General features: G+C 49.5%; 9 protein-coding genes across 9 annotated transcripts; 4 read left to right on the forward strand and 5 right to left on the reverse strand.

Annotated features, from left to right (window-relative positions):
• Window positions 1–1,117: 1,117 nt before the first annotated feature.
• Window positions 1,118–1,587, reverse strand: EDB91DRAFT_1076725 (uncharacterized protein; the record flags this gene model as incomplete). Its single annotated transcript, XM_041314882.1, has 2 exons — window positions 1,118–1,510; window positions 1,564–1,587. The coding sequence occupies 2 exons, from the start codon at window positions 1,585–1,587 to the stop codon at window positions 1,118–1,120; spliced, it is 417 nt and encodes a 138-aa protein (XP_041184622.1).
• Window positions 1,588–2,656: 1,069 nt separating this feature from the next.
• Window positions 2,657–4,500, reverse strand: EDB91DRAFT_1094415 (uncharacterized protein). Its single transcript, XM_041316879.1, has 5 exons — window positions 4,073–4,500; window positions 3,683–4,021; window positions 3,516–3,611; window positions 3,212–3,487; window positions 2,657–3,170 (listed from the first exon to the last, which is right to left on the reverse strand). The coding sequence occupies exons 1-5, from the start codon at window positions 4,244–4,246 to the stop codon at window positions 2,715–2,717; spliced, it is 1,341 nt and encodes a 446-aa protein (XP_041184623.1). The 5' UTR covers window positions 4,247–4,500; the 3' UTR covers window positions 2,657–2,714.
• Window positions 4,501–4,781: 281 nt separating this feature from the next.
• Window positions 4,782–8,005, forward strand: EDB91DRAFT_1262204 (peptidase family M49-domain-containing protein; the record flags this gene model as incomplete). Its single annotated transcript, XM_041324422.1, has 18 exons — window positions 4,782–4,870; window positions 4,920–5,136; window positions 5,196–5,327; window positions 5,381–5,547; window positions 5,599–5,764; window positions 5,820–5,878; window positions 5,931–6,067; window positions 6,118–6,282; window positions 6,333–6,352; window positions 6,462–6,516; window positions 6,643–6,806; window positions 6,859–6,887; window positions 6,936–7,033; window positions 7,094–7,128; window positions 7,182–7,312; window positions 7,370–7,463; window positions 7,523–7,702; window positions 7,752–8,005. 18 exons carry the CDS (start codon window positions 4,782–4,784, stop codon window positions 7,866–7,868), a joined length of 2,055 nt encoding a protein of 684 aa, XP_041184624.1. The 3' UTR covers window positions 7,869–8,005.
• A 46-nt stretch (window positions 8,006–8,051) lies between these two features.
• EDB91DRAFT_1094441 (phosphatase 2C-like domain-containing protein) lies at window positions 8,052–10,109 on the forward strand. Its single transcript, XM_041316880.1, has 10 exons — window positions 8,052–8,420; window positions 8,493–8,507; window positions 8,568–8,664; window positions 8,699–8,818; window positions 8,869–8,929; window positions 8,981–9,068; window positions 9,125–9,235; window positions 9,285–9,453; window positions 9,512–9,553; window positions 9,686–10,109. Exons 1-10 carry the CDS (start codon window positions 8,103–8,105, stop codon window positions 9,706–9,708), a joined length of 1,044 nt encoding a protein of 347 aa, XP_041184625.1. The 5' UTR covers window positions 8,052–8,102; the 3' UTR covers window positions 9,709–10,109.
• On the reverse strand, window positions 10,043–16,099 carry EDB91DRAFT_1094449 (glycosyltransferase family 48 protein). Its single transcript, XM_041316881.1, has 9 exons — window positions 15,573–16,099; window positions 14,901–15,521; window positions 12,170–14,852; window positions 11,930–12,115; window positions 11,035–11,879; window positions 10,653–10,983; window positions 10,528–10,601; window positions 10,415–10,478; window positions 10,043–10,363 (listed from the first exon to the last, which is right to left on the reverse strand). Exons 1-9 carry the CDS (start codon window positions 15,981–15,983, stop codon window positions 10,308–10,310), a joined length of 5,271 nt encoding a protein of 1,756 aa, XP_041184626.1. The 5' UTR covers window positions 15,984–16,099; the 3' UTR covers window positions 10,043–10,307.
• An 88-nt stretch (window positions 16,100–16,187) lies between these two features.
• Window positions 16,188–18,646, forward strand: EDB91DRAFT_1342423 (uncharacterized protein). Its single transcript, XM_041325749.1, has 2 exons — window positions 16,188–17,161; window positions 17,210–18,646. The coding sequence occupies exons 1-2, from the start codon at window positions 16,387–16,389 to the stop codon at window positions 18,577–18,579; spliced, it is 2,145 nt and encodes a 714-aa protein (XP_041184627.1). The 5' UTR covers window positions 16,188–16,386; the 3' UTR covers window positions 18,580–18,646.
• Window positions 18,641–22,266, forward strand: EDB91DRAFT_1094455 (Retinoic acid induced 16-like protein-domain-containing protein). The gene is made up of 5 exons (XM_041316882.1): window positions 18,641–18,886; window positions 18,937–19,058; window positions 19,115–19,152; window positions 19,203–19,463; window positions 19,514–22,266. The coding sequence occupies exons 1-5, from the start codon at window positions 18,785–18,787 to the stop codon at window positions 22,198–22,200; spliced, it is 3,210 nt and encodes a 1,069-aa protein (XP_041184628.1). The 5' UTR covers window positions 18,641–18,784; the 3' UTR covers window positions 22,201–22,266.
• A 1-nt stretch (window position 22,267) lies between these two features.
• On the reverse strand, window positions 22,268–23,599 carry EDB91DRAFT_1342425 (uncharacterized protein). The gene is made up of 2 exons (XM_041325750.1): window positions 23,128–23,599; window positions 22,268–23,074 (listed from the first exon to the last, which is right to left on the reverse strand). Exons 1-2 carry the CDS (start codon window positions 23,507–23,509, stop codon window positions 22,386–22,388), a joined length of 1,071 nt encoding a protein of 356 aa, XP_041184629.1. The 5' UTR covers window positions 23,510–23,599; the 3' UTR covers window positions 22,268–22,385.
• A 1,523-nt stretch (window positions 23,600–25,122) lies between these two features.
• Window positions 25,123–25,346, reverse strand: EDB91DRAFT_1040775 (uncharacterized protein; the record flags this gene model as incomplete). The annotated part of the gene is made up of 2 exons (XM_041312887.1): window positions 25,123–25,191; window positions 25,248–25,346. Coding segments are annotated over 2 exons (168 nt in total), but the record flags the coding sequence as incomplete, so codon positions are not given.
• Between the last annotated feature and the right edge of the window lie 1,587 nt (window positions 25,347–26,933).

Consider the following 26,933-nt stretch of genomic DNA (forward strand, 5'->3'; position numbering starts at 1 on the left):
GGGAGGACCTTGACATGATTAAGGGTAAAGTCCTCAAAGCAAGGTACCAATCTGTCAAGGACTTCGAAGCGAGGTTCCGCACCTCCATCAAGGATTACAACTTCCTCCCAGGTAGTTTAGTTCTAGTCTGGAACTCACAGATTGAGTTGGAGCTGAATCAGAAGACGAAGCCCCAGTACCTAGGACCGATGGTCGTCCTTCATAGGACGACAGGAGGATTGTACCTGTTGGCAGAACTGGACGGGTCAGTATTGCGACTTCGTTATGCAGCATTCCGCATACTCCCATACCACCCGCACAGTGCAATCCGCATCCCCATTACTACTATCACCGGACTAGAGGACGACGCATTAGACCAGTTGGCTGAAGGAGATGCCAACGAGCCAGATGAAGAAGAACCCGAGCCCGACCCCAGCACATAATGATCATCATCCCCATACCACCCGACACTCATACCAGTAAATACCCCCCAACCTGATCACATCCTATATCCAAGAAAAAGAAAATACCGTCAAAACAAAAATATATCATAGAAGTACTACTCTCTGTTTTACCCTGGGTTTCATCCGGTGATCCGTCTCTCAATCCTTCTCATTCCGCTCAGTTCTGTTTAGTTCCATCTCTATCCACCCCGCATACTAAAAAGAAAGAAATTACATATCTACAGGTTCCCACTATATATTTGCCATTCAATCCGATTAGACTATATGTGCATGCATAAACCACAAGGATCCGTTTTATTTCTCCCACATGAAGCCGCACCATGCACGTTTGTAGTTCCCAGGTGTTCCATTCGATACTAGACAAAGGCCCATCGGATCCGTGGACAGTGGGCGAGGAATAGAGGAAGGAAGTGGATCAATGAAGACAAGTTGGGCGTGTAGTCCACAGGCTCACAGTGTTATATTTCTGCTTCCTGACTCATACCCACTTATATGTTACTTACAGTCCCATTATCCCATAGCATCAGTGAGGATCTGGATAGGGACACAGACGGAACATGGACGGATCCCATGTGGAACACAGACGGAACACCGAGAAAATGCATACATTGTACAGATATGACAGACGGACATTTTGAAGACATTGTATATATGGGAGGGAGCGGATCCGCTAACTAGAGGAGACCCCCAAGACACCTCTCCAAGTGACCCACCTCAGTGGAGATCTTGTAGGCAGACTCATAGAGGCTGATGAGCTGGCCCTTCACGACATGCAACTCATGCTGAACCTTCACAATCTCACCCTTCTCATAGTGCAACACTTCATCAGATGACTCCCCAACTGTATGGGTGGCAGGGACGACCTCCTTCACCTTACCCTTACCCTTACCCTTGGGTTCCGCTGCCTTGCGTGTGTTGCGGGTGGTGCGCTTCACAGGGGCCTCAATGACTTCCGGCTCACTGCCAGATGGAACAGCCAAGCTGGGAGATGAGACGGTCCAATGGAGGGATCCACTAGCACTAGCAGAGAGGGTGGGCGCATCTGATACCTTGCCCTTAAGACCTATCTGCAGACTCAATCAGCACCATCCGGAACACAATTGGAACTCATATGACATACCCATCGCCTTTCCGAACGAAGCATACTCACACCTTCTGATAGACTCGACTCCACTTCCACTTACAGAGTACTTCCCAGTACTCCACTCACTGTCTAAAATATCTTCCCGAATCTATTCCTGATCTCATTGCAATGTTCCCACCCCCATGAGTTCCACTTGAAATGCCCGACATCGGATCCGACGACTTGAAGCAAGTACCAGACACAAGCCTGGTCCGACTTTGCCCAATCATCCTCCTGCAGGCTCGTAGTTTCTTTTCCCTCCATTAGTTCCCTGTTTGTTCCCCATTTGTTCTGTTTGTTCCCTGTTTGTTCTGTTTGTTCCGCGTTAGTTCAGTTAGTTCCGTGTAGTTCCGCTCGTCACGCGCTGAGTTCCGCTCATCGGGTACCATCCGCATCTTTGTGTTCCCAGTCCTAGTAAGGACCAGAACCCTTCAGGTCGCTAGACAGAGTCTAGTCTTTGCTTTCCTCGCACTTATTTGAGGACCCACTACCCAGTAGCAATCCCCTCGGGACGAGTATTAGTCTCACACCCTTGTTAGACATCTGAATCACCCCAGAGTCTATTTTCCTCACCCACACCATCTCTGAAGGTCGAAGAAAGTGAGAGCCATCAAACCTTGCATTCACAAACGAAAGCCAATCACGACCAAGTTCAATGTCGCACCCATTCAGATAAACGGAGCAAAAGGTCTGCTGAGAATTATACCAACCATCAACGGTAGGAACATGCGCCGGACCAGAACTAGACTCCACAACCACCCCATTATGTGTGAAAACAGAACGCAGCACATTGCAATTGTGCAGGAAAGGCAAGGACACGGTGGAATCAGAACTCGCACTGTTGACACGAATAAGAGCAGGAACATCAGCAAAAGATCCAAGGACTTCGTGACAGACAAAAGACATAGTAGGCGATGATAAGGAAGATCTACATAATACACACAGACCACACATGTGGATTAGAAAGAATGTCATATGATCATGTGAACAAATCACCATTTTGAAGTGAAATGCGTTTTTCACCAAAAAATTTGGTCAATGAGGTTCAAACGGCCATGGCACGGAAAAACCCACTACTTACGTAACGGGAATAAAGGGTAATTACTGTATTTCGAACACGATTGAATTCCATCGCCAAAAATGATCAATCATCTCCTCCCCAGCCCACTCATCGCCCACGCCATCTTTGCCTGCATGAAGCCAAACTTCCCACCAAGCCACATCACCCAGTCACGCACTGTAGTAGCCGAGATCGGAAACACCCACGATATCTTCTTATCTTGTGTCCCCATAACTGAAAGTAGCGTCTTTGTATACGCAATCACTTCCAATGCGCGTTTATGCCTCTCCTCCGCGAATTCGCGCAAGATATAATCAGTGTCGATATTGGAAGGTTGTGAGGCAGACGCGTTTATGTGCTTCATAAGAGCCTCTCCAAGGAACACTGCGTCACGGATGCCTAGGTTCATGCCCTGGCCGCCGGCAGGGGAGTGGATGTGCGCTGCATCTCCAACGAGAAGGATGATGCCACCGTGTTTGCTGGCGGTGTCATCAGGCGCAACGGTAGCACCCTCGAGCTTGTCTCCACCAAGGCGAGTGAATGCCTTGTCAGGCGATCGCAGAATGTGTGCGGAACCGAGTTGACCATATAACTTCCTTGATGCGGACTGGCGTGGAGGCCGGGATTAACTGAAGCGTCTGATGAGAGGATTGTGGGCCCAAATCTATCAATGAGATTCTGTAGATAATCCTTGCCTGGTGAATGAGGAATCTCCCCATCCACCACAGGAACGCCTGAGCCAATGCGGTATATTTGACCATTGACTTCCTGGCCGTTCTTAGCAAGCAATTCGTTAAACGAATTCGGCATAGGAATGGAAAGGAAGAAGCTTTCTGGTGACATGGTGCCTATGAATCCGAACTTCGTCGTCGTCTCCGCCTTCGTATACAACGTCCGCAAGGACCATTTGAGTCAGGTTGGTGGTCCTATCACCCTGCTCGCCCGTCTTGGGGTCTGAAAAGCCGATACCAGCCATCCGACGCACCTGTCAGCGACAAAGAAAGAAACGATACATTAAAGTGAGTAGTAAAAGTTACTCTATGAGAAGAGACTTACAACAGAACGAGCGCCATCTGCACCGATGACATACTTCGCGGTGATGATCTTCCCATCTTCGAACGTGACATCAGTAAGATTGTCATCCTTCTCGTTCCTCCTCAAGGAGGTGACTTTGCATGGCCGGTGAACGGTCACGCCATAGCCTTTGATTTTCTCGCCGAGAATATACTCGGTAAGATTCTGTGGGATGACGAGGGCATATGGGTGACGGGTGTGTTTGTCGAGAGACGAGAGGTTGGTGGAAACAAGTTGTGATGTGCGGTTGCCAATATTGATGCTCCTGGCTTTTGTTCCCTTCGCCACAATCTCTTCTCCGCTATTTATGGTGTCTAGCGCCTAAGTATGTATCATGACCGTGAACTCCTATAGGGGAGTATGCATGCGTACCTCTAACGTCGCGGCATGAACAACCAGAGCGCGTGAGGTGTTCTGACCTTGCTCGACAGCATCCACAACGACAAAATCCTTGAAGTCATGATGTAAGAGAGAAAGCGCCGCAACAAGACCAGAGGGTCCCGCGCCAACGATCAAGACAGTTGTACTGTTTGGTATAGTAGTCATGGCGGCCAAACGGGAAGGGACTCGTGATGCAAAGAGCTACTCCAGCGATTCCCTTTTATGCTGACCGAAAGACGCGTATAGGTGTGGCAGCTGTGAGGGCAGCGCACGAACAAGTCTCCTATTAAGTGAACATAGAAGGCTTGCTGTCTAACTCTTTGTAGATCCGATTCTGTTGGATCAACCTGTCAGCTCTGTATGTTGACCGAAAGACGCGTATAGGTGCGGCAGCTGCGATGGCAGCGCACGAATAAGTCTCTGAACAAACGATCGGCTCGGAACTCGTGGGCGCTCGGATCCGCAGCGCCAACACCGCGATGACTGATCTTGCTGACGTCATGTAGGCAGAATCATACGCGACGCGCCTATTAAAGTCACGCGCTTTTGATTTTCCATCCACCTAAGTGTGCGGTCATTGGTCAAGTGAATGCTCCGAACGAGGCTGAATCGAGTCTTGAACTCGAGATCTTATCAGCCATCACTTTACCTCCGCAGCCCGCCACTAGTAGTACTGCTCCGTAACCAACTTCATCGAACTATGGTTTCCGCAGCTGCAGACCGGTTCTTGGCTGACAAGGCTCCCCCAATCTGCCGTGTCGAGGTTGCGAAGTCATTCTCGCAACTCACGTATGTATACTTCAGTTACCAGAGGCTGAGGTTGTTGATCGTTATGTAGACTCAAGGAGAAGCTCTACGCTCATTACGTTGGACAAGCTTCATGGGCAGGCGCTCGGATCATCCAAGAACAGTGGACTCCCCAAGCACTCAGGCTCTATGATCTCCTCATCCTAACCTTCAGCGCCAATGGAAAGTTGGCCGATTTGGACGCACTCAGTGAAAAATCTGGTCTTGCTTCCGAAGATTTCGAGCAAGTGTTGCAATATTCCGCCCAGGCAAGTATCCCTCGTCCAAGTCATCGTGTACCTTGGGCAATTAAATCCTGTCATCGAAGGTTTTGCACAACTTGGTAAACTACAAGAGTTTCGGTTTCACGAAGATCGTACCCCGTGTTTCTGAAGAAAAGTTTGCTACTGTAGTCGAGAAGTCAGCCAATGCAGCCAATGCAATCCCGTTATGGAACGAGGTATTTAAGTAGATGCAAGTTGATGACCGAAGCTAACGTATTAACACAACCAGTTGAAAGACCATATTTATGCACTATCACCTGAGAACTCCCTCTCCATCGGTAAACCAAAGGATGGGCATATCTCCAACTATTACCTCGGTCAAACGATCACGGATGAGGAGGTTGCAGCCGTCCAAGCTGCTGCTGAGAAGATTGGAGTCGACGTGTTGAACACCCGGTAAACATGATCTTTAAGTTAGTATGTGCAAAGAGTCTCATTTTCTGGTAGCGTCCGCAAGAATGGGCCTCACGACTTTACCCTTCTCGTTGCCTCTGTCAACAAAACTGAATCGATCATTCACGAGATAAACGCGGAATCAAGGTCTATCAAATTGACCGTCGAGTACGGCGATTTCTCAGCGGCGTTAGCAGCTGCCGTCGCTGCTTTGCGCGAGGTCCGATCAACTTCATGTTGATCTACATGTTTAACTCTCTAACATTGTTTTTCAGGCCAAAAAATACACGGCAAACGACACTGAGACAAAGATGATCGAGGGCTACATCAATTCGTACGCCCAAAGCCTTGTAACGTTACGTTTCCATAACTGAAATTCCGATCAGCTTTGAGACTGGGTCGATTGAGGAGCACAAGGCTGCCTCTGCACATTGGGTGAAGGATGTCGGCCCCGTCGTGGAAACCTACATAGGCTTTATCGAAACCTATGTTGACCCATACGGCGCTCGTGCCGAGTGGGAAGGCAAGCCACTTGGGTTCACTGGTATTCACCGTGCTGACTGCCTCTGGTAGGCTTTACCGCCATTGTGAACAAAGAGCTTAGCGCCAAGTACGACATACTCGTCAACGATGCACCAGAATTGATCAAGGTCCTGCCCTGGGGTAAGGACTTTGAGGTCGACGTATTTAGAAAACCGGATTTCACCGCATTGGAAATTGTGAACTTCGCTACGGGAGGCAAGTGCATTTCAATAGCGAAAGAATTTAGCTCATTTGGGATGACGCAGGTATTCCCGCTGGTATTAATGTGAGTATGGCGTTCCTTGAGGAGTAACTGACTGACGTTGACCCTATGAAGATCCCCGTGAGTATTTTGAGCTGGGAAAACGATGTCTCACTAACGTCGCATGGGTAAGAACTATTACGACATCCGAGAATCGACTGGCTTCAAGAACGTCTCCCTCGCTGTCAGTATTTTTGCGAGGGTAGTTTTACCTTATACTTATATTTCTCCTAGAACATCCTTTCTGCCAAGGCGCCGGGTAAGTCATACCACAAGACATAGCTTCCTGCACTCCTTATTCTTGCCTTACGTAGACGAAGAAATAACCTTCATCCATCCTGACGATCTCGACCTGTACAATGAATGGGATTCACGCGCTTTCGAGCTTCAGGTTGCAAACCACGAACTGTTGGGCCATGGATCTGGGAAGCTTTTCCAGGAAGCTGCTGACGGTTCAAAAAACTTCGACCCAGAGAAGGTTTGTGACACTTGCCCTGAGTATGGTCGTAATCATATGATACTTGCTGCAGATCATCAACCCGCTGACTGGGAAGAAAATGTATGCATATAATTTTGAGACCATGTAATTGACTTAAACATGACATAGCACATCGTGGTACAAACCTGGTCAAACACCAGGTTCGGTTCTTGGCGAAGTTTCGTCCTCAATGGAGGAGTGTCGCGCGGAAACCGTTGCCCTCTACCGTGAGTTGTGGAAGGCTGTCTCATGAAGTTGTACGACCACTAACCCCACATCGCTTTCAGTTGCAAGCAACCCAACGATTCTTAATATTTTCGGCGTGAGTCCATCCCGCTTACTGCTTATCTTACTCGCTGACACCTTCGGTAACAGTACACCGATAAGAAGACTTGCGACGATGTCGTTTATATCACTTTTCTGTTAATGGCACGCGCAGGTCTACGCGCTCTTGAGTACTATGACCCTGCCACGAAGAAGCACGGGCAGGCACACATGCAAGCTCGGTGAGTCCGCGGCTTCTAAGTGATGTGACGCAACCATCTGACTGTCTCGGCACCTAGCCTTGGAATCACCCAGCACATGATTAAGGAAGGTCTAGTGACATTTGAAGAGGTCCGCGGCGCAGATAATTCGCTAGAGAACCTGTACATTCGAGTCAGTTTCTTTGTACCGCATGGTCAGACTTGAGTCCCTAGCTAATATCTTTCGATAAGCTGGACCGCCAGAAATGCTTGGCCCATGGACAGGCTGTTGCAGGAAAGCTCCTCATCGATCTTCAAGTCCGGAAGAGCACAGCTGATGGGGCTGGAGCACGGGATTTCTACACGAAGCTCACCACGCCTCTTCCAGGATGGGAGGGCGAGATTCGGGACGTTGTTCTCAAGAAGAAACTGGTATGTGTTAACCTTGGGAATGGAATGATATGACCTCATCATTTTTCAGCCTCGCAAGATGATGCTGCAGCCCAACACTTTCGTCGTGAATGGTCAAGTGGAGCTGAAAGAATATCCCTTGACACCAGTCGGTATGATTGAGAGCTACATTGAGAGACGACTATAGGGAATTGCGACGGGGCCTGTTTGATAACGGGTGTGATAATAATTACGACTATGTGAACTGCATAACCTATAATATGCATCAGCATGTATCAAATGAATCAGTGCTTATGAAGATCTCTCACCTGATTGGCCCATCGATGATCCGTCAGGATGTGTCATCGCGTTTGAGGTCACGTGTTTTCAAAATCACAGAACTCTTCAGCTGTTCCTCTCTAACTTGTTGTTTCCGTTTACGATGACCCTTGGTCCATGGTCGTCGTCAGTGTCTCGCCTCGTTACGCGTAAGGGCACCTGTATATTAGGATCCGTGTCGCAACGTGCTCACCGGCCAATAACGCGTACATACTCCGACACAGGACCCGTCCCCCCGCAACCTCGACCGTACCAGTTACATTTTGGCGCCAGCTGGGCAGCGAAGCCCCCAGATCCATTGCGCATTCATGTACCGTTCCCGTCAGATACTGCGGTAGGGAGCTGGCGAGATGGAATGCTTCGAAGATGGAAACATGTGATGAGCAAAGATGCAGGAGAAGACTTTTTCTTCGTGACAGAGGTGCGTCTCGGATGATCTGGCCGCTACGTGTTCCACTTATGTCTTGCTGCGGGACATCTTCCTCTGCGGCAGATGCAAAATAATTCGGTAGGTATGGCCATGGACCCTTATGTATTTGCTGTGTATTCATCACTCCAATGTTACTAGGGAGTGTCATTTGGTGTTGCTGACGGCGTGGGTGGATGGGTTGACTCAGGCGTTGACCCGTCACTTTTTGCACAAACACTCATGTATCATGCACATCGTTACTCACGAACTGCATGGGCCGGCTGAACCAGAAATTGATCCAACTCAAGAGTACGAGGAGCGCGAAAGAGTTGAGGGATGGGAATTGACACCGTATAAATGCCTTGAGTGTGCCTACCATGCTGTATTACGGGAGCGTCGTGTCAATGCAGGTCTGTTTCTCATTGCTGTCCCCCATATCCACCCCTGAACGTCTACTAAGGATCCAGTACTGCTTGTTTGATCAGTATCAACTCCTCGTCGGGTGTGTTGCGAGCGGCGAAGTAGGTGGAATACACTACCAGATGGATCCAACTGAGGCAAGCTTCACATAGTCTTGGTGACAGCGGGTTTTTAATCATCCGATCGTCTTCGGTTATATATCGACAACCACCCCAAACTCATTTCTTTCAATTGCCCATAGTAAGATGCATTGTATTGACAAGTTTTCTGATTGGAATACCCTTTTCAACAGCCAGCTCACGAAATTGCCGTCAAACATGGCAGAATCCGATCACTTGGCTGATCACCCAAATCAGGCTGCTCAGTATGAGACCAAACTCAGGGATGGGGACATTATCATCGCATTCGTACGTCGTTCCCAGCTCGCGTGGGATGACCTAAAGCTTCTGGGTACAGACTGATGGATTATCTGACAATGTCTTTACGTCCGACCTTGTCGCCATCTGCTCTTTTGTAGCACGCTCAGGTGGCTCTGAAGATGCCCAGGCGCAGATGATGGCAAACCACATTGTTGAGTATGCACAAGTACGCATGCGGGATCGGAAGAAAATGAGCCCGTTTTCACGTAAGTCCTGCCTTTCTTCATATGCCTTTCTTCTCATGTATACTTGTGTTGTTCGTAGGTGAAGCTTTGCGGGAGGGGCTTTATTACCGAGGAGGGGTGCGTTATCGACTTATCATTTTTTCTCTGGGACTTCCTTAACGTTTTGAGCTTGCAGAAAATCGACGAGTAAGCCATTGCTTTCCATACGTGATTTTTGCTGACGTCGGCGACCATAGCGTCACGGTTGTGACAGCTTTAGTGCGCGAGACAGTATGAGCGCGACCTCCATTGAAGATCACCCATGAACAATCGACGCAACAACCGATATCATCTATTACTAATTACACAGCGCCATTCTTATCTCTTACAATATCATGAGGACTTGCATTTGTTGTACATAGTACAAGATTGTCTCGGGTCACGCAGTTTTTGGTGGCAGGCTTCGCGCGATGATAAAGTAGCGTGCAAGTTAGAGTATGCACCATGCAATTTCAGCATAATGACTCAATTGAATAGTACATATGATCATCGATCACCCAGCGATCCGTCACCAACTCGTGGCATCATACCGCCACATGTGCTTTAACGGACTTTGATCACCACTCATGTATTCAATTGGACAACTCATTGGACTTCGCAATTTCTTAGTCAATCCTGTACATAGCATTAGTAGCGGTACATCTCATTGCGACTTCCACCTGGCCACAGCAGTAGGCACATCCTTCCCCGACCGAGAAGAAGCACGATCATGTCCATGCAAATTAGCTTGATTTATCGTCTACTATGATACACCAAGCAAAATCGAAAGCTTATAAGGGGATATACAAGTGGCAAGCCAAGCCAGTCCATGCGAGAGTGACGCGATGATCTAGTCATTAGATATTCTGACAGAGAGTGCAGTGGAATGTGATTTCATTTCGGAAGATAGCAGCTGAGAATATGATTTTAGCCACACATTGCGGAGCGTATAGATTGGACTTACGCAGAACGATGAGAGAAGCCAGTCCCGATACGACGACGATATAAAGCAGGGTATATTTAATGATCTATTGAAGACGTTAGCTGATGGAGTGAGGGGTGGGTCAGGACGCTCACAATCCATCGTCTCTGTCTCTTCTGCTTAGTCGAGTAAAGAGGTGCTCGAATCTGTTTGGATGGACGAAGCCAGACTGTCACCAGTTTAGATATACAGAATGACAAATCTCAAAAGTATCACTTACACAACATAGTTGAATGCAGCTTATCGATGAATGGTATGAGAACGGGCACCGTCAAGATCATCAGGAGAATGTGGCCGAGCAAGAAATCTGAGCTCCATAACGACATCTCGACGATCTTCACGATGAATTCACGAGCAGGCTGGGACATAGCGGAATTACCGAGGCCACGACCGTACCATTTACCGGACCACCATGCGCGATTGGTTTCGTCGTGTTTGAACTCGCGAGAAAGGAAGACTGCGATGAGAATCTTCTGGATCGCACGCTGAATGGCAACGATAGTGATGACGCCAAGTACTGCGTGGGATGCATCCCAAAGTTCAAGGAACCACTATGACACATGTCAGTTAAGTATCCTTGGAGCGCAGATCGAGTCACTTACGAAGAACTCGAAGAATGAGACGATTCCAAGCAGCGCTAAGAAATGGGCGATGGCAGCCATGACCGAAGCAAACCTCGCCCACTTGTCGAACATAGGACCCAAGAACAACGATACAAAGAACAACGACAAGAGAACAGCAGCATTCCAGACGATAGGACCAATCGCGACAACAGCTATCCGGACCAAGGCGCTGGGATTCTGCTCGCCATTTTGGTTAGGGAACGACTTGACGAACATGTATGCGATGACGAAGATGGATGCAAGGCAGATAGGCCAAATGACTTCTGAGAAGACAACAGCTCGCCATGGAGCACGAGGGAGGTCTCCTGACAACTTTTCTGAAGGATGACCGAGCTTCTTCTTCTTGTACCCGGTGATCATAGTCCTAGAAAGACGGCAGTATCCATACCAACTGCTCGCTTTTGTCCTCGAGTTACCTCGTGACATCCAACGCAGGAACTCGCGATAGTCGATGATGAAATCGGAAAATGAGAACTGGTGGGGATTAAAGACGAAGGGAGCGATGCACAGCGAGAGCACGGAGAACCAGAAGTAGATGAGATAGGGTATCCAAATCGCCAGCGAAACATAGAGGAGGATAAGCAAATTCCTCATGCCCATGTAGATACTCGGCCCTGCAAAGCGGGAATACAGAATGCTGAAGGATATTCGAGTCGTCGCGAAACCACGACCAGTTGCGATATAGCGAGCTCCACCGAATGTCAAGTTGCTCAAAATAGCTTGAGAGTATATCTGAGTCGAGAAAACCTCAAAGATGGGAGACAATGACAGGAAGTGCTTTCCGAGACGCAGGAGGGCTTTGCCAGTTCCTCGCTCAACCAGTTCTGCAGTTCGTCAGTAAACTGAGCCCCAAGGTAAAATGCTAATGAATTACCTTGCAGGAACAGAGGCAAGAAAGCTACGAAGAACACCAAGAAAATGGAGACGATGCAACGCCTGATCCAGTCGAAGACGGGAATGAGATTGTAGCACCCAGAAGCCTGCTGACCACCGAGCACATTTCCCTGTGAATCGACTTGACAGATAGCGAGTTGCTTGTTCAGGGTGCCGATGTAGAGCACTATAAAATTCGTAAGTAACGCGCATTAAATGCGCAACATATCGAGAGACTCACGAGTGACCATGAACACCTGAATCGAGTAGATGACCAGAATGTTGTTGATGTGGAAACCGGGATGTCCATAGTAGAAGGTCAAGAATCGATCAATAGGCAGCTGCGTCCCAAGATAGTAGTACTCCCGACTGAGCATTTGCTCACCCATACCGGTACCGATCTTGGTCTGGAAGTTGAGAATCGTGCCGAACCCAAGATCACGGCCCTTTCCACACTGGTAGTACTCCGAGTGCTTGATACGACCACCACGCCCAAAAGCATTCATACCGGCAAAGATATCCTCGTTGAGATGTAAACCCTTCTGCGCCTTCGAAACTCCACCGCGCGTCGTCATGAAAAGGGCGTTGAGGAAATCAGGATGTCCATAGTGCAGCTTGCCCCCAATCCACGCGAGTGCACGAGCTGTCATCGTTCCGAATGTTTGTTCCTTCCCCGCAGCAATGTCACCCAAGATACCAATGTTCTCCGAGAATATGTACTCGCGCGTGCCGACGATAGCGACGGGGGACTTCTTGAACTCCTTGTGGCCCCATTGCGCATACGGACTCTGGCTTGAGATGGAGTACTCCTCAAACTCTCCAAGGATGTTCCGAATCTTCAGACATTCTTCAAGGTAGTTGTCCTGGTTGGCATCGATGAGCTGAAGGTATTCACCGCGGTAGAAAATGATGGCATGGTTCTGGTTATCTGACTTCCCATCACCAAGAATAGGATTTCCAGGCAGCTCAATGCGGAACTTTGGCTTCCGTTTACCAGTGACCTCGTCAATCTCCGAGTGACCATCAATCAGTGTCGAAAACAACCGAGGTTCGCTGCCCTTTGACCCAGGCTCTTCATCAAGGTACGCAATCTGCAGATCCGGATACGCGCGCAGTAAAAACTCGGCGTTCTCCTGCTCCTCCTTGTTGAACTTCGAGAACCGCTGCATGGAGATGGCGAACTTGAACTTGCGCCTTGCCATCCTCTCCAACTCCCGTTCGAGCTTCTCCGTGTTGCCTCCGAACATGGACACGATGGCGGGATTCTCGACGCGGTAGAGAAGCTTGATCGCCTTGGAGTAGTTCATCATGCCTGAGACGGTACGGTACAGCGTCTGCGCGCGCAACGAGGCCCAGATACGTGTGCGGAGGGTATACTCCGGGCTCGATGTCTTGAAGCCGATGCAATAGAACGGCAGGTCATCCGCTTTGTTGCTCGTATGCTTTTCATTGATCGAACTCGTCCCATCCTCGCTCTCCCCCGCAAGAATCTTTGTGTCCTTCACGAAATTGTCCCATTCAACGGAGTGGAGCTGCTTCAAGTACTCAAGCAACGTCACACGGGTGTTCTGGTCCTCTTCGCGGATGATTTCGCGCAAGCTGAGTAGAATCTTCTCAGAGTAGTGCGGAACAAGGACCGTGAACGTGGGCATTGCATCGACGGGGAGAGGCTCGGGCAGAGCGGTGGTGAGGGAGCTAGCGAAGAATGAAATCCTGCGCTCAGCCTCACCATTGGCAGGGAAGAACGTGTCTTTGTAGTTTCCACCTTTTTGGTTCAGGAAAAACGGAGGAGGGTTGAGCGTTCGGCGACCGTCAGGGCTGTCAACTTGGTGGTACAGCAACCGCTGGACATGGTCGATACCAAGAAGGTGTTCACGATACATAGAGATGATGATTGCGTTCCAGATTTGCGAGACGAGGACCTTGGGTTTGTATTTGACCTCCATCTCAGCAGTGGCAAGGAGTTTGGCGTAGATGCGCTTGGGAAGGCGGGAATACACATCTTTCCAAGGCGTCCAGATCGACAGGCCAAGCGAGAAAGAGCGACCAACGGAGAAGACGACGACCCAGATGATGTACCACAGGTACGTGTCAAGGAAGAACAAGATCAAGTCCATGATATACATGATAGTCAACGTGAAGGGGACCTGGTTCGAGCAGAGGGCATTGCCGAAGAACTTATCATTGCATCCCTGCACAGTAGTCCGCGCCATGACTGCGATTGGCGAGCTGAAGGAACTGGTGAGGAAAAAGTACGACTCTGCAAATTTGCATCCGAAGACAAGAAGCCAGAGCATGATGCTCGCAGTGCGTGCAGAGCGCGTAAGTTCCGGGTAAGATGCAGTGAATGTCTGCGAAGCCATGTACTTGCGTGACTTGCCAGCAACCCGGTCGCCAAACATGCGCCCGGAGGGGAACAATCCGAACACAATGGTCGCAACGACAGAGATGAAGAACTGCACAATGCCGACGATAAGAGGAATCTGCGAGGTTGTGGGGTTTGTCCGGCTCTCGACATATGCGATGTACACCGTCGGACCGCCAGTGAGTGCCAGAATGACAAGAAGGAATATGAATCGGGTTGTGAGATGGGAGGCATTATTCCATGTTGTGGGGATATACATGAACTCGGCGATCGTGGCGAACAGCATGATCAGCGTGGCAACTGCGCCTCCAAGGGCGGTCGCGGACCAGGTCATCGCTGGGGAAGGGTACTGCGTATTCGCGGGCGCGTAAACCTTGGGGGAGTTAAATGCGGTGTAGAACCAGTATATTGCAATGTGGAGAATCCAGACGCGGTTGAAGTTGACAAGTAGATGCGCAGTGGAACGCTTCTCAAAGTAGGTCTTGAAGAAGACTTTGCTCCAGTCCACGCGCCGCAGGTTGGTATAGCGTTTGGCGGGTGAGATGTCCACAAGGCGAGTCTAGAGGTATGTTAGCCTAACGCATGCTGTTGGGGGAAAGTCACTTACATTGTTTTCAAGGACAATCCGCGCGAGTCCCTCAGGATACCAGAAAAGCTGGTTAATGTCGTCATATCCAATGATCTGGTTATGGTCTCTCTCCCTCCTCACGAACTTTCCATCCACAACTTCATAACCCTGGTCACGCATAAACGTGTATAGTGGCTTGATGATTGTCTGCAAGTAGAGACCCTCCTGTACGGGCTCCACGCTATTCTGGCACTCGGGACTGCGGTAGTAATCATCTGCGCACTTAAAGATGAAGCAGAGACACTCTGGTACAAAGCGCACATTGCCCGCCTCGCCCCAACAAAGGAGGTAAAGTGCTATCTGACGGAGCCTGTCGTACTGACTCATGTTATTCATCGCGTTACGCCAGCGATTCAGTGCACTGTCCAAGTGTTTCGAGCCTGCTGTTTTGACTGCGCCGCCTCGAACACTTCTAAGGCGCTGCAAGCCAGGGTTCTGAGTTTGTCCAACAGCGTCATCAAGGTTGAGCTGGGCGGCAAAGTACCACTTGCGATAATTTGCATGCTGTCCACCGATATAATCGGCGTGAAGGGTTAACAGAGCTTGGTTTGGACTCATGCGGGAGGCGCGGGAGTCGAGTGAGTGCATCAAAAAATCAAACTGCAAATAGATTAGAAGCTGTGCATGTTACGGTTTTATGATAGCACGAACCATGTTTCGCATGGAATCGCGTTGAAAACCAAATTTTTGCGTGAGGTCTAAGAAAATGTCCTCTATTTCTTCCATGGAAATAGGTATCTGGCGGTCGGGAGACCAGGCAGGATATGGATGTGAAGCTGAGTCTGCGAAGGGGGAGTGGCTAGCCTGTGAGTTAATGGATGGTGCGTAAGAGCGATTGCCGTGACCAGCATCAGAAGCAGAGTCGGGACCGGAGAATGGGTTGGAATCATAATATTGCTGGTTAGCTTCAAGACGAGTAGTGCTAGCGTAAGGAGTGCCGATCTCTGATTCATTGTCATAGTCTTGTCGAATAGGCTGTTGTTGTTGGTAGAAATTTTGCTGGCCGTAGGGGTTTGGAAAAGGATTGGTGGGCTGTTGGAGCCGTTGGGCTGGTTGAGCCATGTTAGACGGAGCTGGTCGAATTAATGAGCGACTATGGAGAGCAATAACGAAAGTAAGTCAGCGCCAGCGATGATCAAGGTTATTGAGCAATGGAGGTGAGACAATAACGATTACCTATATACAACACAAAGTTTCGTGAGAACTTGGTTACGGGTCAAAAAATAGCAGCTCGACAACGAACGCGTTCAACACGGCGCTTTTACTGTTCAACTTCTACGACTATTCCTGCTCGTCTCTGGGTGTAGTGATCTGGTGGATATTAGAAGCTCTACACGTCATTCGTCGCGCTTTCCACTGTCTCTTCACATCATCACAAATGATTGTCCAGCCAAATATGTCACTATCCACGTGACCTCATAAAACACAGCGCGCGTCTGAATTGACTTTGCTTAGCACCGCGTCCATGTCACAACCAATCGTGCTTTGGAACGCACAACGGCACACAAATCATGTTTTCGACGACGCAGGCATCTCAATTGCCAAGACAATACTGGCACCGCCAGCCCCACCGGCCCCCTATGACCCCGAGCCGCCAAACAATTTGAGGACTGTCCCACCCCTCGCGTACTTCTGCATTCGCGCCCTCACCCCGTATGCAGACCAGCTGCACAACCTTCAGCATCAAATACCTTACCGTCGAGATGTTGTCCGTGCCTTGATCCCATCAAAAGTCGTCCCTCGTGATCCCCTTGTTACCCGGAAGCAAGATTCGCAGAGTAAAAATGACTCTGACGCACAGTACAGCGGGTTTGACGTCCAGAGCGCTGACCCTAGGCTTTTGGCAACACTTGCGCAGGTTATGCATCCGCTTCCTGCAGAGTTCAGGGACTATGAAATACCACTCAGCGATGGACACCTACCGTTGCTTCAACAGGTACCCAGCAGGGAGAACTTCTCCTTCGTGACTCTACTGGCCTTACCGGGATGCAAGGAAGTGTCCGACGAGACTATTGGTGTAATCCGGCGCTTGAACACGCTCGCTGCACTGGATCTGAGAGGGACATCCATAGGGTCCTACGGCCTTACCGTGCTTGCTCGCGGCTTGTCATGGAGCGACGACGAACTACAATCGAGAACTGGTTGCTGGGGACTCAGAATTCTTCGCTTGCATAGCTGCACTAATATAGGCAACGAAGCTCTCCCTATATTATCCAAGTTCTCCTTGCTATCATCTATAGGTACATTATCTTCTTTCTCCATTCCACACAACTCATCCACGTAACCAGACCTCCGCTTCACTCGCTGCACGCGGTATGCTGTCTTAAAACATCTTGCTGGCTTCGTACCCTCCTCAAATCGTAGCTTGTTTCATCCCGCTCCACTCGATGTTTCGCTGAGTGCGCTCGAGCACCTTTCCCCCCTTTCAATTTACTCGTGCCCAATCACCTCCTTATTCAAGCTGCACGTCTCAGAGCTCAACCATCGCACATCCTCGCACGAGCAGAAACACCACCCGTCCATCCTCCGAAACTTGCAGCATGAAGAACCGATAAGCCTAATCGATTCGGATTCGGATGAAGAATACAGTGGGCCAATACCAAAACCTGTCTTGCAGAATGTGCAGTCAAGCACGACGTCTACTATCTACGCATCACGCCTGCCTCGTAGAGAACACCAGATACGGGCGGCAGTCGTCGACTCAAACGGAACCGACAAAGATCAGCTTCACCCATTGGCTTTAGCACGTCCTCCGCCCCCATGGAGTGTACTAGATACGCTTCGACCGCCAGGACGACCACACCAATTGTATGATCCACAGGAAGAGCCGCCACCACCGAGGCTCGCATCTATGGACCATGCGCGTCTCACCAAGCGTAACGTGTCAAGTATGCAAGATATGGTCACGTCCCTGACTGTCAAGAATAAAAGGCGGAAAGTGGAAAGCGAATTCACGAGCACGAGTGCGCGCCCATCGTCCGTTCCGAAGTCGAGGAATCCTTTCTTAAAATCTCGTGCCTCGACATCGAAATTGAATGGAACGGGCGGCATGGTGCGATCCGTGTTCGCTGAGCAGAGAGATGCTGCTACTCCACCAACAACTGCTAGACAAGGAAAGAGTAACGCAGCTCCATGGCCCAAGTTTTGCGATGCGGGACCCTTGAAGACAGCTACACCACCGATCAAATCAACCTCCAACTTAAACAATACCGCTTCACAATCGTCGTCCAAATTCCCGTCCTCAAGCAACTCACGTCCTCCTGACATCTCGAAACCTGTCGAAAAGACTGCGAAGCCTCCCGCTAAAATCATGAGACCTATCACGTGGTATCCCGTTCCGCCGTGTCCGCCAGAGCATTTCTTGCTTGTGCCACAGCTACCAAGGAAGAGGCCCATGGTGGCTACTCGGATTGTACCTGAATTTCCCAAATCAACAGTGGATGTAGACGGGAGCGACGATATTATTGAAGTCGAGGGGATTGGATCTATTAGGGAAGATGACACCAAGAAGGACAATAATACCAAGGGGGATGAGAGGCCTCTGAAGAAGGCTGGGATGGCCCGTGGTGGTACTAATACGGGGAAAAAAAGCAAGGGGAAGGGGAAGAGGAAGGAAACTGAATTTGACTGGGATAAGTGGAGACGGGTTACTATGTGATGTATGTAGTTGTCCTAATACCTTTATTTGTATGTATACTTTACTCCAACTTGTGCTTCGACGTTGCTTCAAAGCACTTTACAAACTTTCAGAGTCACTCCAAGCTTGCTCTATTACATAGACGCGTCGCACATCACGTGAGACTCTAAGTTAAAGTACTTGGCAGATCACTTTCTGCGTCTGTGCGGGCTAATGTACAGGCACGATGGACTACTTCTCCAAGTTCCTCCGCCCAACGCCCCAACCGCAACCAAAGCCCATTCAAGACCACGCAGCTGAATTCAGCAAATCCTGGAATCTCATAAAGGTGCTACCCCATCCCCATAGATCCCAATTGAACACTCAGCACGCTCGTAGACAATACTCGAGCACCCAGACGAGCGGCAGCTCACCAAGGGCATCAATTCCACCGATGCCCCAGCACACTTGCAGTCCATGGTCAATGCCCTGGTCAATGAATCGTCCCGCCCCGAAGAAGGGTACGTGCTCTGCAACCATGGAGGTGTCAATAGCGTTTATTATTGCTCTCGGTCAGCGCGACTGGTGCTTGCTTAGAATTTCTGCTCAAGAATGGTCTGCAACCATAACTATAATCTATTCTACCTACCTAATAGATCTTACAGACGTCTTGGGGACGCTCGTCCGTCTTGCAGAACCCGATAGACCCTCTGGAATCCAGGCTGAGGTCCTCCGTGCGGTTCAGAATATGGTGGTTCTCATGGACGAGCAATTTCTTGTGCACTCCGCCGTGCACCGCGCTGTCTTGCGCCTCCTGCGCAACTGTGTCGGAGACGACATCCAAGAACAGCTAGATGGTCGGAACAGGGTTATGGGAGCCGCCAAGAATGCTGTGCGGAGCCAACCCTCTGATTATGAACTTGATCGTGAGTGCTTGTATCGTGCTCAGTCATTTGTGAGAACTGATGTATGGTAGTGTTGAACTTGCTGTGTATTTTGTGCAGCCGTATACTGACGTACCGCGACCTGTTGATGATTTTCTTCCATGATAAGCACTGGTACCGTTCGGAGCCACTTTTCGCTGTCGAAGAAGAGGATGAGGATGAGGATGAAGATGAAGATGAGGCCGAGGATAAGGCCAAGGACAAGAACGATGATGGGGAGACAGCGGAACGCGAATCCTCACCGACACCTTCGCAGGCCACAATAACCTCCGCCCCTGCATCCTCCCATATTCAGAAGACAGAATATGAGTTCCTCCTTTTCAACTATCTACTTCGATTTGTTCATCGCGAAGGGCAAATTGGCGATTTTGCCCGCGCGGGCTTGCTCTTCCTTATGGATGTTGCCATGTCCCCTGGGGAACCGACACATAGATTAGCGGGAGATGAACAGGGATCAGTTCCAGCGTCTGCATCGGAGACAACGGCTGGGGATCCGATTACAGATGCCGCGCTTGCGTTGGCGGAGTACATCGTTGATGGTGATTTCTCAGACGTTCTTGGGGCAGGTTTGGGTGCGGTATACTCTCTGCTTCCGTCGAAATTGGAGATCAAGTCACCAACTCTCGCCGATGCTTCGCACGGCAGTGGCATGGTGCTAGGCAGCACTGGGACAGAAACTGAAGAGGAGAAAGAGAATGCTGAATTATTGGTGGAGAAGAATCGTGCCATAGGACTCGAGGACTCTTCTAACCCAGACTTCAAATCTCGCCTCGACCACTTCCTGAAATTGCTAGAATTTCTGCAGGATATATTGCGCCGAAACACTATCCGCGATCCCCCTGAGTCCAGCCTCGATGCGTCTGCGTTGGTTGGCACTTCCATTATGCACTCCATACTAGATGCCGTGCGTCGCATCTTCCTTGAGAACGTCCTCTATCCATCCATCCTCGAGTGTTCTGATCTCGACGGCAGCGCTGTTGCTGTAATGTCTTATATCGACATCATGATTCGTACCCTCGAACCAGGTCAGCTTTCCGCCCTCCTCGTCGAATTTCTCATGAGTGAGGATAACGACGACACCTCCCGCTTGCGACCACACTCCCGCATGCTCAATCTCAGCACCCCGCCTCGCGCCGCGGACCGCGGGCCAAAGCTCCGCCGGCGCAAAAGTAGTGCAATGGTCCTGCTCGAGATGGAGGCTCCTGAATCGCAGAGACAGTCAGAATACTTCACCTCAATGGGGCGATTCACGTTGAAAGACTTGCTACTCTCGAATCTGCGCTCGAAGAATCAGGCGACGGTCGCAGCTGCTCTGCAGTTGTTCCAGACTATGCTGAGCCAGCGATGTCACGTGTCAATCAACGGGCTGTTCCTCGTCATTCATGATACAAATGCGACGAGCTATCCTGAGCCTGCTATGATTTTCCCGGATGTCCCACAGATACCTGACGAGGATAGTGATGAAGAAGAATTCATTTATCCTGGTGGAGAGGATAGCAAACTCTCTGCAAGGCCGGCCCCGCCCACATTCATCCAGCCAGATGTAACATTCTCAACGCACGAGCGTGAGATGGGACTCTACCTCACACTGGTCTCCCGTGTCGATCCCTCACACAGTGATGATGCTTTCAGCACTGGCTATGACCATTACCTCCGCGACGCTGTAACATCTATCCAGAACCATAGCTGCTTCCACATCCATGACGACGAAGACATGGATGCACGCTCAAAGTTCAAGCATAGACTCAATGTCAACGACCCCATTCTCTCGCTCGTCCTCGAGTCCATGCGCACGTTCTTCTCTAATTCGCCAAAGATGAACATCTCGCTCACGGGCGTACTTGCGGAGCTAGCTATCTGTCCTAACCGCTCTATCGCGGGGTGGCTTACATGTGCGGTGTCAGAGGCTCTCGCATCATTTTCAGATCTCGATGCAGATGATGGCCGGGATGATAGATCCATAGACTCTGTGATCGACGAGAAGTTTGCCACAGAAACTAACATACTTCCTGCCGTTAGGCTCGATGAGCAGACGCGGCCCGTCGTACACACTATCTTCCAAGGCCTTGTCGGCCAGCTAGAACGCTACCGACAATCAGTCGAAAATTTCGACCAATATCTCCTCGAACGGCGACAGGGTCTTCTATTCTCTGAAAATCTGACAGATGCACTCACTCTCTCACTTGAACCGGTTCAAGACACCGTCCTACCACCATCTGGCTCTTGGGACGTCGTTCACACCCCTGACACGCCCCCTCAACGCCCAAAGCCAAAACCGAAGACCTCGGCCCTCGTATCTTTCCTGACCCCAAGAAAAAGCAAGTCCACCGCATCCAAGGCGTCTTCTGAACCCACAACACCTCCGAGAACGAATAGCAAAAACGCCGCAGCAAGTCCATTTGCTCCACATTATCAGCGTACGCGTGATATTGTCGTTGAACCTTTCGTAGCTCCTGTTCCCCAGTCGGGCGCTTGGACCTCGGCCCAGCCTTCGAAGTGGAATGCGGATGAAGATGATGTCTTCAGTGCTGGTAGCCAGTGGGGTGGGCATACGGTTGCTCCACCAGAGGGAGGGAACTCAACTGAAGAAAAAGCAACGCAAGTTACGTTGTCGCAACTGCTAGACAATGTTGTTGTTCTAGAGGAGTGCATCAAGGAGCTGGTGGCAATTATTCACGCTCGTCGTAGTTTAGGAATTGACCTAGTGAGATACGTTTGAGAATCTCATAATATCGTTTGTGGAGGTTGGAATTTAATAGAACATTGCTACGTTGCAAACGCGTCATATGCGACACAGACAACGGTCAGGTTTCAATGATAATAATTTAGAAGACATACATCAAGACATAGGCAATACAAAGCAAGACGAGGCGGATATTACAGTAAACATACACAGGACAGGGGTTATTTGGCTTTCTTCGCTCTCCCGCTCCGTCTCCCCTTCACTGGTGATCCTTCACTTGTTGGTTTGCGCTTATCCGAAAATATCCTCTGTTGTATCTTGGCGAATTCCACATCATCGATGTCAGGAGGATCCTGGACGTGAGGTTTCTTCCTCGGGGATTCCGCTTCAGCTTCAGACTCGTCCGCGCCCTTCTTTCGTTTCTTTCCCCTACCTCCCTTCTTTCTGGATGACTCTTCCATATTCGTGTACTTAGCAGCAAGGTCATCCATAAAGCTGCTTCGGCCCTTTTGTCTCTTTAGAATGAGGGCCTGGAGTGCTGAAGTGTCTCCCTCGTCCTCATCTTCGTCATCTGCTGGTTTCTTTGCTTTCCCCTTGCCCTTTCTCGCTCCTGTCTTTCCGCTTCCGTAGAACTCATCCCATACTCCAAGCTCTTTCGCAAGTTCTTCAGCCTCGTTTGCCTCTTTGTCGCTCTGCTTCTTCCTCACTAGCTTGGCTTTCTCGTCTTTGGAGCTTGACTCCCATTGCGGAAGACTCGGTAGTTCGCCAGCCTGGACGAGATTCGACAGTGCTACTACAAATCTTGGCTCGTCATCAATTGTGGAGTGAGGAATATGCTTCATGATTTCGTCGAAGGATCCTTCGGTTTCAAGGTACGCGGCCTTGAGGTCATCAATTTCCTCAGAAGATCCTATGAGTAGAGTTACTTCTGTGAGCGATCTCCCAGATAACATCCGGACACACCTTGATATTCCTTCTTCATTTCATCCAGTCTTCCTCGTGTGACGCGGTCAAATAGGTCCTCAAAGTAAGCTTCCCAACCGCCGTCCTCATCCGCCTCACCGAGTAATCCTTCATCAGTCTTTCCGGTTTTATCATATTTCTTCCTCCGCTTCTCGTCGCTTAGTACGGTGTATGCAAAACCAATCCTCTGGAATTGCGTAGACGCATTTGCCCGTTCCTCCTCGGTGGCGTTGGTCAGTTTGTCAGGATGACACAATAAAGCAAGTTTTCTATAAGATTTCCGGATATCTTCTGCGGAGGTATCTGATTTAAGAGACAATACGGCATAGAGGTCGACATCCTCTTCGTCGAAGAACTGGGATATGGGATCGTTGTCATCCATGATGGCAAGAAACGCGCTCAGTGACTGTCACACGACGCGCTGAAACGACGTGTCACGTGACACTGTAACCGTCACGTTCCATATCCTGCCAATAGACTGGAATAGCTTAGTAGTTCGACTGCCTCGTCACTGAAATGCAGCTCAAATACTTTCAGATTGTCAGTGTCACTGTAGGTCACTGTCCTTTTATGAGCCAAAACGAAGGTAGCATCAATATTGGGTTTGCAGTACGTAGAGTCATATGCGCCTTCACGGAAGCCTCAACTTTGTCAGCAGCAGTAGTAAAGACTCTCCATTCGCTTTAGGAGCTCTTCGACTCTTTGTTTCCGTATATTCTGACCGACGTACTGCAGGTACTCCCTGTTTTCAACTATCATCATCTATTTTGCACCAAGGCCGCCGGTTTAATATAGCAGTACTTAACCACCCAGCTACAGTGCCCCCTTCGTACGTTGTAAATTATTCTATGGCTTCCAATTTGGATCGTGGTAACTGACTTTTGCCATCGATTGCAGTGCCATCATGACACTCACAAATGAACGGGTCCAACTGCTTTGCAGAGCATGCTTCACGGGCTGTGTCACCGTCCTTTTCCAGAGTGAGCCCTTGCCTATTTTTATAAGGGCAAGCCATTAATTGGACTACCTCGTAGGGAAAACACTCTGATGCTGATCCAGAGGCTCTGGACAGAAACCCATTCCCATTCAGGCAGCCACCCCTAGGAAATCTTACACGAAATTCTGGAATTTGCGCTTCCTCCCTCTGTCTTTCTGGACCCGTCCCTTGTTTCAAGTTGCGGACCTTTTTCTGCATGGTGCATGGCACAGCGAACCAAGAAATCTGTAGTTCTTGTCTGCAACTTTTGGCGGGAGACCGGCACCCGTCTACTATATCGAGAAATCCATCTTCGCCGCATAGGACAAATCGCAGCGCTCTTGAATACGTTGCAAGGCAACGCGTGACTTTGCGAGATGATTACGGACATCAATGTGTCTTTCCAGGTGACCGGTGACCTCTCATTACTTTGTGATATTTGATGAAGCCCTCCGACGCATCTCGGAAATGAGCCCCAACGCTACCTGAATATCCCTAAGGATGGGTGTCTGCAACACGTTCATTTCATCTATGCACCAGTACGACCTCTCAAAAGTAATCCATCTCGACGTCGGAAACGAGATCCGTCTTTTGGATGTTCTTCCATGCCTTCCACACCGCAAAAATCTTACAATCTTGTCTTTATCCTTTGCTATCTATGAGAAGGATGACATCGATATTCTTACGCTCGAACACCTCCACGAATTGCAAATCACCATCACCTCCCGTCCCTGTGACTTTAAGTTCCTTGATGTAATGGCTCAGAAGTGGAAATTGCCTTGCCTTCGCCGTTTCACGGTTCATGGACTTCAAGATATACCTGACATCCCACTGGCATGGTACATCAACTTTTTGGACGCGTATGGAAAACACTTGATAGCACTTTCTATCACTGTTCCCCTGCTCCCCGTCCATGACCGTCAGATATTTCTAGACCGCTGTCCCGCCATGGAGCACCTTGTGTTACTCTCGCCCTGGCAAACCTTTATTTTTTGAGCATGCCAGATGTTCAGGTGCTTTTAGACCGCTGTTCCTCTCTGGAGCATTTGTCGGGTATCCACTGTTGACCGTAGTGTGACGCCAAAGCTCTGCAAAAACCGTGAGTGTGGGTCGAAGGCATCAAAATGTAGAAACGGGCACGTACCAGTGGGAAATCATTCATAACGAAGACGACCCCCTCTTGGTGTTCAGCTGTTCTCTGGCCCTCATAATTGTTGCCATACAAAAACAGTATCTCTCCATTTCAGACCTGTAGGACGTTGAATGAATTACAGAAGTAGCAAGTTCATAGAACCTAGTCGTCGCCATGCAACTTGAACTTCCCGCCCTGACTGGGTTTTACAAAGCAAGTGCTGATGCTGATGAAGTTGGGTTGATGCTCATGCACATCGACGGTTCTGAGGCAATATATTTATGCAGCCTGGAACCGTATGGCTCGCGGAAAATAATCAACATGCCGATGATGCACGAAAAACGACGTACACAATCAAGTCGGTTCTGTTCTGTTCTGGTACACGAACAACCAACCTCAACACCCGCAAGTGAGGCTCAGTTGACTGATCTACGATCTCCGGCAAGAGTCGTCCGAGCGCATGTTGTTTCTTCTCGCCATAGATCACAGGTGGGTGGGTACCGAAAAAACTGAACAATGAGTATGCAAGCCTTGCTGCAACGTGGTGACGCGCGTTGACACGAGAATTGCAAGAGGCTGTCTTGAGATGTGGAGGTGACAAGAGTGCGAACATGATATTTCGAGTATACTAGTATCCTCACCCTCGTCAGACTCGGAGTACAATCTTGTTAGCATGGCCATTCCAGCGCTCAGCGACCTCCGCCGCTGGCAGGCTGACCGTATGGCAAAGTCTCCGGTAGTCAGATCTTCAGACGCAGAAGGAAGACAAGTCGATCCTAATTGCAAGTTCCCACGCCTTCTTGTCGCCGTCATCTACTGAACGAGTCAAAACGACAGATCCCATGGAGCACAAAAGTGACTTCTGCATGAAAATCCATTGGATTCCCCTGCAGCTGCATGTTTTCTGTGCTCCACAGCTTCGTCGTTTTGAAACTAGTCACTATCACTGCGCCGTCTGGAGAAACGTCCAGTGAGATGATGTTTCTGCAGACAGCTTGTGTGAGAGGTTCGCCAGCTGCAGTGTCTCCATGCTACTCGATGAGCTCTAGCCTCTCTGTTGATATCACCGCTTGCCATCGATCTCCCGTCTCGTCATACTGCCACTAACCCGCATCCACCCGCGATGCCCGTCACCATACGTCGTCTACCAGGGAAGACTGCGATAGCGAGTTCTTGGGTGTGGTATTTGTTATCATGGGCTGTGTTGGCCCCGCCACTTCTCTGGATGGTGTTGAGCACGGTGGTGCTCTAGCGATTGTTGTTGATGTGCATAGACTTGTATCACCTCACAGCATTATTACAACGGGAACACCGGGAAGAAGTGCTGTTCTTAGCGGGCATTACTACCACTTATTGTTTCATAGATGCGAAGTTTGATATGTGCATTTCTGCCCCAAGCCCCCTACTGTTGTCGTTGTTTTCGGCTTGTTATGTGCTTTCTCGTAAGTAGTATCATTAAGCGTACAGTTGCTCATACTGAAATGATAGAACAATCATGAAGATAACATCAAGTATTTACCAGTGTTTGGACCCGTCGAAAAACTATCGTTGAACGATCCCTGTTTGGTATAGTCTCGGACCTCTAGTCCTCTCCACCAATGAGAGCGCTCGCTTAAGCTAGGGAAAGCTTCAAATTGTCAACGTAAAGAGAGGCCTCTCACTGATGAACCAACGACCGTCTCCGTGGTTGTGTAGAAA

This window comes from Suillus paluster, assembly GCF_016628075.1.
Source record: "Suillus paluster strain FC165 chromosome Unknown EDB91scaffold_1, whole genome shotgun sequence".
NCBI lineage: Eukaryota > Fungi > Basidiomycota > Agaricomycetes > Boletales > Suillaceae > Suillus > Suillus paluster.